Source organism: Carex rostrata, chromosome 8 (assembly GCF_964058835.1).
Source record: "Carex rostrata chromosome 8, lpCarRost1.2, whole genome shotgun sequence".
Classification (NCBI taxonomy): Eukaryota; Viridiplantae; Streptophyta; class Magnoliopsida; order Poales; family Cyperaceae; genus Carex; species Carex rostrata.
This window is the reverse complement of record NC_135925.1, coordinates 6,543,753-6,557,354: the sequence shown is the minus strand read 5'-3', so window position 1 is coordinate 6,557,354 and position 13,602 is coordinate 6,543,753. Positions and strand designations below refer to the sequence as shown.

The 13,602-nt window shown below is 34.3% G+C and overlaps 1 protein-coding gene across 1 annotated transcript; it reads right to left on the bottom strand.

Annotated features, from left to right (window-relative positions):
- Positions 1–1,397: 1,397 nt before the first annotated feature.
- Positions 1,398–3,311, bottom strand: AAS (Pyridoxal phosphate (PLP)-dependent transferases superfamily protein). The gene is made up of 2 exons (XM_078307056.1): positions 1,958–3,311; positions 1,398–1,703 (listed from the first exon to the last, which is right to left on the bottom strand). Exons 1-2 carry the CDS (start codon positions 3,208–3,210, stop codon positions 1,427–1,429), a joined length of 1,530 nt encoding a protein of 509 aa, XP_078163182.1. The 5' UTR covers positions 3,211–3,311; the 3' UTR covers positions 1,398–1,426.
- Positions 3,312–13,602: the final 10,291 nt, after the last annotated feature.

The window sequence follows — 13,602 nt, the reverse complement described above, 5'->3', positions numbered from 1 at the left end:
CTTATTAGTCATATGATCAAGTTTTGGCTCATGTTGCCAAAACGCTTGGTTATGATCTAGTTTGGATCGAAATTTCATACATACTTAGTTGTATTAGATTCAACATATCAAAAAATGAGTGTCCATGTGATTCATGACACAATACCTCTTGATTAAAGGTCTCCAACAAAATTGCATCTCCAATGAAAAAAATACAATGATCAACATATATGTGCATACATACATACATAAGAAAATTATAATGTGCATGCATACATACATAATAGAGAATAAAAATTCTCAGTTAAAATTTTCGTCTAAAATTATAAAAAAATATTTATACATAAGAAAATTACAATTATGTCTGAGAAATATTTATCCATGTAACATAAAATATTTATAATTATGCTCGAGAAGTATTTATCATTGATGTTTTACTAAAAGTTGCAGTTATGTCTGAGAAGTATTTATTCATGTAACATAAAGTATTTATCCATGTAATATAAAATATTTATCATTATGTCTGAGAAGTGTTTATTATTGATATTTTACTGAAAGTTGCAATTATGTTTGAAAAGTATTTATCCATGTAGTATAAATTATTTATTCATGTAACATAAAGTATTTATCATTATGTTTGAGAAGTATTTATCATTGGGTGAGGGGATTGTTTATTTAATAGTCCCCAATTGTGCGGGGACAATCCAAAAAAAAGGAAATTTTGTGGAGGGATAACTGACAAGTATTTATGAGGGGATTGTTTATTTAATAGTCCCCAGTTGTGTGGGAACGATTAAAAAAACAGAAATTTTGTACAGGGACAATTAATGGATTGATTTATTATTTCATAAATAGAGATCATTGCATGGGGATTAATACTTTGGAAATTTAAGATAAATATTTTGATGTTTCAAGTTAAATACTAACAATTTAAGAAACGCTTATTTTATGATTGAGCGGTCCCCCGTGATTTTTTTGGCAGTTTATGCGAGATTTTTTACGGGAATAAAGTTGTCGAAATTGTTATCAGGATCCTATATAATGTAGCAATTAGGCGAGATATATATCTCATGTTGGCCACACTATTTTGAACTGGTGAAAAATGTTTATTATTTATTATTTATTTTACTGTGCTTGCCTACGGACTTGGTAACTTAATTTGTATTCCAAAAGAAAGAAAATTGGTCTAAAATTAAAAACGAATATTATTTATGAATAATTAAGCTCAACAAGGACATTGATTACACAAAAAATTAATACGAGCAAAAGAAAATGAAAAATACAAACAAAAGAAATCGAAGCAATATATAGTTTACCATATTTATTCACCCACGTACGTACTAGAAAAAATGCCATTAATTAATTCTATATGTATGACATCCATCCCAGTTCAATGTTTACCAACTCCGTGCATAAGGAATAGCTTCATAATCACAGATTTAATTAATTAGTCTCTGATATGTGGGAGCAACAAATTGGCATGGTGTTGCACCACCTTCCATGCATCCCGGACATGGAATTCCTCGGTCAGAGTAGCCCCCACTGCGAAGCGGATCACGTAAATTCCTCCTATTACAGCGTGCGTCATGTAAATTTTGCCCGAAGCATTAATCATCTCTAGAAGCCTCTTGTTTATCTCGTTGTTAATACCATTTGCTTCATTACCACCATCTATCTCATCAGTAGATGAATATACCAGGCGGAAGCATACTGTGGCGAAGTACCTGTATTGAACAACGGCCAGTTCATGTAAGATTACGTACCAAACTAGGTTTAAAAATAATATTATATTACAAGTGCTACTATGCAACTTCTAAAGTCTCAACATAAATTTGTTCTTTTATTCATTGTTTCCTATTGCACACTATGCATGCAGTTACGTACTATATTAGGTATTCTAAATGAGGAGAAACCTTATTGGAGCACATTAACAGGATTTAATAGTTGTAAATATGATATTTGTCACTATATATGTTACCTTGGCACAACGACCTCAAATCTGGTGTCAAGTGAAATGAGCCCTTCGAAAACCTTGGCCATTCTAACGTGTGACCGCAAGAAGTTCCTGAGGTTAGCCACACCATAGCTCCTCAAAACCATCCACAGCTTGAGTGACCTGAATCGCCGGCTGAGCGCAATCTGCCAGTCTTTGTAATCAACCACCTGTTTCGACTCAGTTGCCTTATTTCTCAGATACTCAGGGTTTGTTGAGAGTGCCCGGACAAGTGAGTCCGGGTTCTTCACCCATAAGCAGCAGCAGTCCAATGTGGTGAAGAACCATTTGTGTGCATTGAAGCTGAACGAATCTGCATCTTCTACGCCATCTATAAAATGCCTGAATTCTGGACAGATGCATGCACTTCCAGCATATGCTGCATCAACATGCACCCACATCCCATTCTTTGCTGCTACTTTGCACAGCCCCGGCAAGAGGTCTACTGCAGTAGATGAAGTGGTCCCCACTGTGGCACAGAGAAACAGCGGTACCAAACCTATTGCAATGTCAGCTTCCACCTGCTTCATTAACTCCACTGGAGAGAGACCGAAGGAGTCAGATTTGAATGTCTGTACAGCACGGAAGTTTGCCGGGTTGATACCAGCAATCTGTGCCGCCTTTTGGAGAGCGCAATGTGTCTGGTCAGAGCCGTACACTACCAGCTTACCGATCTTGTCACGACCAATCTTGTCCAACATTTTGTCTCTTGCAGCTGTGAGGGTGCAAAGAATGGCTTCACAGGTTGTCCCTTGGAGCACCCCACCTCCACCTCCAGCGAAGAGGAAGGATTGAGGCAACTTTAGCATGTTACCCAGCCAATCCATGACAATGCTCTCCAGTTCGGTTGCAGCAGGGGATGACATCCAGTTAAAACCAACAATGTTGAACCCAGTGCTTAGCATCTCACCGAGGAACCCAGCAGTGCTGCCACTGGATGGGAAATACGCAAAGTAGTTTGGACTCTGCCAATGAGTGATTCCTGGCACAATGTGGCTTTGTATGTCTTTTAGGATAGTTTCAATGGACTCAGGTTGGTTCGGGGCGGATTCAGGTACACATTTGCGCAAGTATCCAGGTTCAACCTGGCTACGAACTGGGTACTTGTCGACTTCATGGTAATAGTCAGCAAGAAAATCAATTATCATGTGCCCTTGCCGCCGGAACTCCTCAGGATCAAGCGGGTTCAAGGGCAATGCAGGATTATTTTCTGTAACATCAGTGTATAGGCTGCCCATTGGTTGAATAATATAAATAATGGAGGTTTTAAGGTTTCTTAACTGAAGATGTGTTTAGACTTAAGATTTGTATTGGAGGAGATGCAGTGATGGGAGAAATGAGGGTGCTGTAAGGAGTATATATAGTGTTACTGGGACGCGTTTTCCAACTGAAGAAGTTGCCCTGGTGCAGCTGGTGATGCGATGGAGCAATGCATGTGCATATGTAGCTCTAAAAAAAATAAAAAAACAATGCATAAATTTCTATTGTATGCAAGGCACGCGAATCACGCGCATGGAAAGAGCAATAGAAGCATTACATACGCACCTGACTTGTACTTGCAAAAATAATGAGATGTGGGGATCGTGACTCGTGAGGATTGTCTTGTTGGCATCAATCATTTTTTTTTTTTGGTATTGTATTCAGCATCAATAATTCTAATAGGTCCAATTGGAAAATGGTTGTTAATGATTGCGATTTTGTGTCCCCACTACTTTTCGAATTCGTATCTCCTCAGGTTACCTGACTGAATAGAATTGAATCGGACGGTCCGAAAATTGATTAGCACGCATCTCAAAGCACAAATAATCCTGCCCCCTCTGTCATCCTGAACCCCGACGGACTGAGAATAAATATGAGCCGTACGTCCGTTTCAATTATGTTGAGTCAGATACCTGGGAGGATACGGATCCACTAGTGGAGAACATACAATTAGTGTCGTCTTAAAAAACCGACACTAATATTTTAGTATCGGCTGTTTATAAAAAGGCGACACTAATACATTAGTGTCGGTTGTTTATAAATAGCCGATACTAATACATTAGTGTCGGTTATTTATAAACAACCGACACTAATACTTAACAATTAGTGTCGGCTATTTATAAACAGCCGACACTAATGTAATAGTGTCGCCTTTTTATAAACAGCCGACACTAATTCTCAGTTATTAGTGTCGCCTATTTATAAACAGCCGACACTAAAGCTAAAAAAATTTCATTTTAACTCCCACGCACCTCTTTCAAACGCACGCATAGGGTTTAAACATTCACTTCGCTTCACGCTTCTCTCTGATCTGATCTTCTCAGCCGCTTCTTCTGCGCTAGCTTCACGAAAAGCGCTTCTCTCCGATCTGATCTTCTCAGCCGCTTCTTCTGCGCATGCTTCGCGAAAAGGGGCGTAACTTTTGATCCGTCCGTCGGATCGGGCTGAAATTTTGACATGAGCTCCACAACCCCAAATCCAAGCTAACTTATTTTCCAGCCCGATCCGACCGTCGGATATAGATTTTTCGAATTTTCTTTACAATTTCAGAGTTTTTAGGGTTTGTATAATAACAATAAATGAGCAATTTGGATGATATTTTATTTAGTGAGTGTTATTTGTAAATTATGATGAATTATTTGATATCTTTGTTTTATATATAGTTTAGCAAAAATATATGAGCATTCCAGAACAAAAAATTTCATTTTTAGAATTTTCTATAATTTATAGTGAATTTTTGAAATTTATTTTTTTTAAAAAAAAAACATTAGTGTCGGATGTTTATTAAATGGCCGACACTAATAAGTATTAGTGTCGGCTATTTATTAAATGGCCGACACTAATAAGTATTAGTGTCGGCTTTTTACAAAGTATTAGTATCAGTCCGATTAGTGTCGCCTAATGTCCGACACTAATACCCATAAACAGCCGACACTAATTCCAAGTTCTCCACTAGTGATCCCTACTTTCCTGTACCTGGTATGGAGGACTCAAAAGAGGAATTAATTAATACATGCATGTCAGTCACATTTTTTTTTTTTAAAAAGATCGACAACACTAATATTTCATAATTTTCAAAATATTATACCATTATTTAGAACTGAATATGTCCACTCAATTTTCGACGAAGTTATTTTTAAGTACGAGATAAAGGAATAGAACATAAATGCATATGCATCCGATTTTCATGAATATAAGTATTTTTATTTAATTTCTAAACGTATATATGAAGCTATATATGAGTTTGAACTTCCTTAAATGCATACGCTAAAGCATTTTGGATGCATGTGTTTTGATTAGCTCCTCATCTAGATTAATTATTAGAGATTTTTTGATGTTCTACATAGAAGCATTCAATCAGATTTAATTTACTAATATATATGTTTTTTTCGAAAAATGCCAAAACCATCTCTTCAGATATCCAAAATCGAAAACATCGTATTATTATTTTAATAACGCAAAATAGGCAGATGAAAACTTATGAAAAGTTGACACCGGTGTTCTAACCAGCAGAACAACAAATGAAAGTTGTTTAATGAAATCCAAAATGGAAGTCGTTATTAAACTTTATTTTGTTCGGTGGTACGGTGATCATGCACTGCATAATTGGATGGTCCCAAAAATAAAATACATGCCCCAAATCTCTAATGCTAAAACATACATTTGTAAAGTTGTATTAAATTCTTTCTATTTAGTGCGTGACAATTGTTATTAACATCTTGTTAAAGTGTGACGAAATATTAACTCGGAGTAAAGCTAGCGTGTGACATGCTCACCAAGAAAGTTTGGTGAGCATAACTCCAAAAGTATATCGGATCGACGTTAAATGCCAAATCCAAACCGTTGAAATCCATGTACTTCATGAGTGATGCATATACATGCAAAATTTTGAAAGTTTCGAGTTTATTTGCTACACGGTCAAGTGGTCAAAGAAATGAACATTTTATTATAAGTTATTTTATATATTCAATTTTTATTATTTCTTTGACCACTTGACCGTGTAGCAAATAAACTCGAAACTTTCAAAATTTTGCATGTATATGCATCACTCATGAAGTACATGGATTTCAACGGTTTGGATTTGGCATTTAACGTCGATCCGATATACTTTTGGAGTTATGCTCACCAAACTTTCTTGGTGAGCATGTCACACGCTAGCTTTACTCTATTAACTCGCTTATATATCACATAGTTGAAGCTGATGATGATAATTCGCCATAAAAAATAAACAAGAAAAGTTGAGATTTAACCATAAAATTCAATTGGTCTCTATCTTTTTTCTCTTTATATATTAAAATTTGAGATTTAACCATAAAATTCAATTCTTGACGAGTCATTATGAATGTTTGTCCAGCACTATTTATTGCTATTTATTGACATAATTAATTGTTATTTTGCCAGCTGTTGGCAACATTAATTATTTAGCAGTATATTTCAATTGGCAAGTAATATTTGAACCCGTACTAATGATAGATCGATGTGTAAAAGACAAATATTGTTTTTATTAATTAATTCAAAGTAAGATCGATGTTGCAACAACACAAAAATTATTGTTTATTTCCCACAGTTAGTTAGAGTAGAATATTAGATGACAATGGAACGGAGATAGGACCAAATATAGGAGTAAAATTTGTGAGGGCTAAAGAAGGAGAAAGAAACAACCAAAAAACCTAATATGATTTCTTTTTATGGTCAACCCAATATTAATTCTTGTCAGTAGAATTTTACAACATGCGAAAAGCATGTATAAAGTTTTAAACATCAAGACAAAATTGTGCTCTATTCAAAAGTTTTATCATATATATAGAAAACTATTTTTTTTATTTAGTGGTAATATAATGTTCTCCCTCACACGTTGCAAGTTCAAAATTTAAATAAAAAATTTTCTTATAAATATTAAATAGCTAGTTACTTAGTTTGCCATTATTAATCGTTACGAATATGAGAATGTTAATTAAAGCATTAACTAAAGAATTAGACACCAGACAACAATCTAATAAATTCAGATTTTTGAACACACAATTTAGTTATTTTAACACTTACATTTTCAAAACGTGGACCGGGATTAACGTGTTACAAAACTCTGAGAATTGAGAGTGCATGTGGCCCTTGTTCCCATTGTTATATTAATAGAAATGCTGAGCATAATAGATCATTAGCAACGCTTCTTAACACACTACGAGAAAATGAAATAAAAAATGGACTGAATTAGAATTTTTACTCAAAAATTATTGTTCCGTGGTGCTACATGCATTCAATAAGTACTTCCAATTAATGCATCGATCAGCTGACCGCATTAATTTGCCGAGATAATTTAGACAAGAATAAATATTATAAATTCATAATACTGTTTAGAAGCCATCTTCCAATAGTGCAAGTCCATTTATGATTTATTTGGATCGGTAACAAACAATTCTTTAAGTTAAAAGTTGGACTAAAGCAGAAAATATATGTACTAAAATAACAAATAATGTCATCGCACCTCATTTGTTCGAATTTGTATCACGTAAGGTGAGTAGAACTAGGGTGCTCTTTTGCATCAAACTTCTTGGTAAACTCAAGTCTAAAACCTGTCAAATTAACTTTAAATGAAGAATCCGAACTGTTGAAACACGCTTACCTTACGAGTGATGCGTTTTCATGTAAAAATTTTAAACGTTCAAATTAATTTAGTATAAAGTCAATCGGTCAAAATTAGAAGGTTAATAAATTAATTTTAATGCATTCATTTTTTGAACGTTTTTTGACCGCTTGCTTGACTTTATACTAAATTAATTCTAATGTTTAAAATTTTCAAATGTAGACGCATCACTCGTAAGGTAGGTAGATTTTAACGTTTGGATTCATCATTTAAGTCAATTTGACAGGTTTTAGACTTGAGTTTACCAAAGAACTTAGTGAACTTAAGAACACCCTAGTTCTACTCCACCTAAGGTAACAAAATATTTATATTTGAATCTGAACCGATTAATTAGAATCCACACGATTATTATAGCGGACCTGTATATTTCACTTCTAACTGAACTGGTGCAGATTCCGATCGATCGGCCGTGATCCAAACATAAATATTCTGTTAGCTCAGAGAGGATATGGATTCCATGGATTCGAGTGGGAGGGAGCAATAATGGTGTCTAGCTAGATTCTTTCACATGCACGTGATGATCATGAAGCTTTCCATGGAAAATGCATGTTTGAAACAGTATCTTCAATATTTTTTTTGGTTGTAAATGTCCGTAGGCTAGCAGTATCTTCAATTACTAGCTAGTGAGCCCCCACAAAAAACTCGATTCATTATTTGATCGGTCTGGACATGATTGGTGTATGTCACCAACTCGTAACTCAACCAAAGCGTTCATCACATGTATACAAGTGGAAATAAATCTGCTACGATTCTAAAGAATTGTATGAACCTGATTTTTCAAATCCAACCACTTATTTGTTTCGAGATTCGTATATAAAAACCAACAGCTTTTGAGATTAGTGCATTCTAAAATATTGATGGCTGGATTTCAGGTACCGGATAAAGCTCGTTGCTTCTATTGTCACATCAGTCCATCTAGAAATTTTGTTTTCCTATCTCTTTTTTTTCATGAGGAAAACCACGTTTATTCTGTTTTGATGATTAATATGGTTTGAAATATGTGGTCTGAATTCTAATAAAGCTGTGGTCTGACGGAATAGGGCTCCCATTGATGTCTATTGTATATCAAATCTAATATTTTTTTTATTCTACAATTTTAGAAAATACCTATTTTTTATTAGTATCCTAAATAATAATAATAATATCAAATATGCCCTCGATTTTTTTTTTAAATGCATGCCCTGACCGCCCCCCTTGAAATGGTTAGGACATTTTTTTTTTAAAATTGAGGGCATATTTGATATTATATATTATAATTATTTAGAGTATTAATAAAAAAATGGGGAGAAAATACAACTGTAGTTTCTATTTTCAAAAGAATATCAATGTTATACCTAAAATGTAATACATGAATTTAGAGATGTAATGCATTCATATGCCAAAAAAATAACACTAAACTCCAGACATTTCACTACTACAAAAAAACCAATTGTTATCAGTTGCAATCGCATTCCACCATCTGGTGCCGAACTTATGCTTATTGTCCAGATAGGAAATATGTACCCATGCACCATCGGTATGAGCCGATGGCGTTAAGCTCCAACGCGATCAGTTATAAATTAGGGACCGATGAAAATATTAGTTTTTCAGCCGTTAAATATACCGTTAAAATAGAAAGAGATGCTCATTTTAATAAGTTTATCTGTAAAAAGTAGTTATAAAGATGACATTTTAATTAGTACACATGACTTGTGTGGAGGAAGAGATGCTCATCAAAAGTACTATCGTCCCTCGTATTATTATACGAGTGATAGTAACACTGGGCCTCTTGATAGGAGTAGGATTATACGTATACGGTATGATTAATAGAGATTAATCATATAAAATAATCTACTCAAAGATCAAGAAAAGATTAGGTTTGCAGGGATGACACATACCTACCCTAAACCTGATCTGTTGCTATGAGACAAAAGAATTAACACAAGTAAATTAATAAGTTTACTGCAGGATCGTATATTGTACTGGACAATATCATCTGTGTAATTGGGGGTCATAGTGCACTGCCAAGTACCAACTATAATCTATAGAAATTAAAACAACTTTTAATTCTATTACCAACATAACACAGATCCTATCGAGTCACACCATATAGGAACCGGATCAGAGAATCTTATTATTAATTATAAACAGTTATAATTAATAAATAAGATGGCAAAATATCAATTATAAATGTTATAATCAATATAAAAATATCATAGAGATGATAGGCTTAAACAGATTAAAATTACAAGCGTGTTTGACACGTTATGTAAAAGTTATCACAACCGCAACCGAAAAGGAATATAATTGTTCAGAACAATTATATATATGGATTGGTATATTTGGGCCTTAATTACATTTAGAATATAATTAAGAAAGCCCAAAAGCCTAGGTCCATTACTATTCAATCTGGGCCTTGTACTATTCATTTTGGGCCTTTTGGGACCGAGGGGTATTTTGGTAATTAACCAAAACTGCCATACTGTTCATAACCGACCTTAACACCTATAAATAATGGTGGAGGGTTGAGTTCAAGGTATACCAATTCCATTCGAAAGTCAGAAAAACTGTCTGATCGTCTAACAGTCAGAAAGACTGTCCGATCGTCTAACAGTCAGGTTTCTTTCTTTCGATCCTTTTTCCTCTCAAATAGTGTTTATGTTAGGAAAGAAATATATATGTATAGACGTATATATTTCTAAGAGTTGTGAGTGGTTGTAATCTTGCATAGTCAGCGGTAACTCTGCTTTTACAAATAAGTTGTGAATCAGAGTATCTGCAAAGCGCGAGACAACTTGTTTAGCTGAGTGCTGTGAATATAGTATTTCTGGCAGAAGAAATACTTGCTCTCTGATCATTCCTGGTGTACTACTGATAGAGGCACTAGACATCTGGTGCTCTTGTCCAACCAGCAGCAACAGCAAGGCAAGACCAACAGCAGTTCCAATTCGAATTTGGAATCAAGGTATAATGTTATATTAATTTATTTAATTGATTAAATAAATTTATTTTTAAAAATTAATCATGGAGATAGATCCTCATTTTAAGTTAGACGTAACAATTTTATTTTTCGGTCTTTTTCGCACTTAAGCCAGTACAAGGTAGCACCAAAACCCAACAGTTCAAGCATCTCCAAGAACAAATATGGAGATGGTTGAGGTCAAGTACTGGAGGTTTGATTCCATGATATGGCGAGTGATGCAACATCTGATGCTTGGTACAGGAGAATTGAAAAAATTTAGGAACTATCATGTAACGAATGGTTATTAGGATCATCCATATAAGACGTATGACGGAGGAAAGGAAAATTATAGTGCGTGGGATTGGGGAGTTGTACAGTTCGAATGTGCAGGACTTGACACTGTACATGTCAAGAAGAGCTTGCTATTATATTAGATAGCTAGATATGTTCAGGATCTAATTAATATATTTTGTATGAATTACACATGTTGCATGTACATGTATTTAATTTGTACATGGATCAATGTTGTATTTTGTGTATTCATGCATGAATATATGTTGCATGCATGAACATTAAATATTTTCAACCTATATATATAGAGAGAGAGAGAGAGAGTGTGACTAATGTGCATTCGAATGTATATGGGTCGAAATACATATGGTCCAAATTCGACTTTTTAAAATCCAAACGGTCAATCCGAACCGTTCATCTTGTTCTCCATATTAATATGTGCTTAGAGACCAAATTTTATATTTTTCTGAATTTTTTTACTATTTATTAAGTATTTTACAAATTTGTTGATCCAACGGTGGCTTAACAAAACAGTAAAATCAGCAGCCACCGTTGGATCAATAATTTTGTAAAATACTTAATAAATAGTAAAAAAAATTCAAAATTAGCAGCCATCTCTCTCTCTCTCTCTCTCTATATATATATATATATATATATAAGAAGAGGACAGTTAGTTGATGAGAAGATCAAGACGAGAGAAGAGGGGTTAAATTGGTCGATGAGAAGAAGAGGATATAGGAGAGAACCGGCAGTTTCGATGGAGACGACGGCTCTGGCGCAAGGCTAGGGTTTTTGGGTCTGGTGAAGAAATGGAGACGAAGACGACGGCTCTGGTGCGAATGGGTTTTGGGGCGAAATTTTCGCAGAAAAAAATTTTCAGCGACCGGCGAGGGCGCCGGTCGCTGATACTGTCGCTGAAAGTTATCCTCGCCATTGGTTTTAGTTTTTCTTTTTTTTTCCGGGCGGGGGGACTTTCTGCGACCGGCGTCAGCACCGGTCGCTGATACCGGTCGCTGAAAAACCATTTTGTTGTAGTTAGAAACACATCCGATAATAAAGGGGCGATGGTAAAAATATTTTTTGTAGTAGTGTTTCCATGGAATTTATGTATCGAACACATGCATTCAGCCAATTAATAATTCTCAATACATGCGTTCATATTTTCATAACCCATTCAAAATGGAATTCGATTGTTTTTCTCTGAAAAAAAAATAGATGCAAAAAAGGTTCACCAATAATTAAACCAACAACCTCTTCCTTGTGATATTTTCTCTTATTGTTTCTCTCTCTCCTTATTTTCGCTTATATTTTCTTCTGTATTGTCTTTCTACTAATTAGTTTGAGTACAAAATGTGTATAAAATGAAACTTACGAATATAACCCTATAAAAATAAAATAATTATAAATAGTGAGATAAGAGGCATATACAACATCTTTTTATTGCGCTCGTAGCATGGATGGTGGTGTGAATCCATGTTATTTGTTTTGAATTGGACGAACGTGATCATAACAATGGGTGGCTTTTTACGCATTTAAAGGAAAATAATACAAGAAGATCTGGATCTGTTGTAAAGGTAGGTAAAAGAACGTGATAAATACATGTAGCAATTAATTCGGTGGATGCTTGATGGACAATTAATTAGCTGGTGCAAAATTGAACACACACACACACACACACATATATATATATATTAAAGGAGATGGATGAAAGTCAAATTCTTTCCGAGTATATATATTATTTAATTTGTAACATTAATTAACAAATTATTTACGGCTGACTGTTTCACGTTTTGGATTTCATTATAAAGACTACTTCGAATTGTGGTTCTGGTTAGACCACCGTTGTCATCTTTTCACAAGTTTGCATTTGCCTATTTTGCATTAATTTTTAGGGTTAGTGGAAATAACTATTTTGCATTATTAAAAGAATAATTGATGTATCTGATTTTGAATATTTAATGATATTGATATTTACAACTTTCAAAAAGCATTTATGATGAGAAGTTCCGATTAAATGTTTTTATTTAGAACATTAAAAAAGGTTAAGAACCAAATGAGGAGCAAATCAAAACACGCATAAAAAATACTTGCTCGTATGCATTTACGACGGAAGTCCAAACTCAAAAATTCATGTATTTGTGCAAATCTAGACGAGAGCATGCATTTATATATATATATATATAGAGTAAAGCTAGCGTGTGACATGCTCACCAAGAAAGTTTGGTGAGCATAACTCTAAAAGTATATCGGATTGACGTCAAATGTCAAATCCAAACCGTTGAAATCCATGTACTTCATGAGTGATGCATATATATGCAAAATTTTGAAAGTTTCGAGTTTATTTGCTACACGGTCAAGTGGTCAAAGGAATGAACATTTTATTATAAGTTATTTTATATATTCAATTTTTATTATTTCTTTGACCACTTGACCATGTAGCAAATAAACTCGAAACTTTCAAAATTTTGCATATATATGCATCACTCATGAAGTACATGGATTTCAACGGTTTGGATTTGACATTTGACGTCGATCCGATATACTTTTGGAGTTATGCTCACCAAACTTTCTTGGTAAGCATGTCACACGCTAGCTTTACTCTATATATATATATGTTCTATCCGTACGTCATCTCGCACTTGAGAAAAAACTTCGTCGAATTGAATGCATATATATATTCAGTTCTAGAAAATGTTTTAATCTTTTGAAAATTCCGAAATAATGCTTGTTATCTTTTTTAGATATATGTGACGGATCACATAAAATATTTCTCACTCG

Coding starts and splice junctions, on each gene's coding strand:
- AAS (XM_078307056.1), bottom strand. CDS start 3,210: ATGGGCAGCCTATACACTGATGTTACAGAAAATAATCCTGCATTGCCC. Junction 1,704..1,957: donor TTTGAGGTCGTTGTGCCAAG/GTAACATATATA, acceptor TGTTCAATACAG/GTACTTCGCCACAGTATGCT.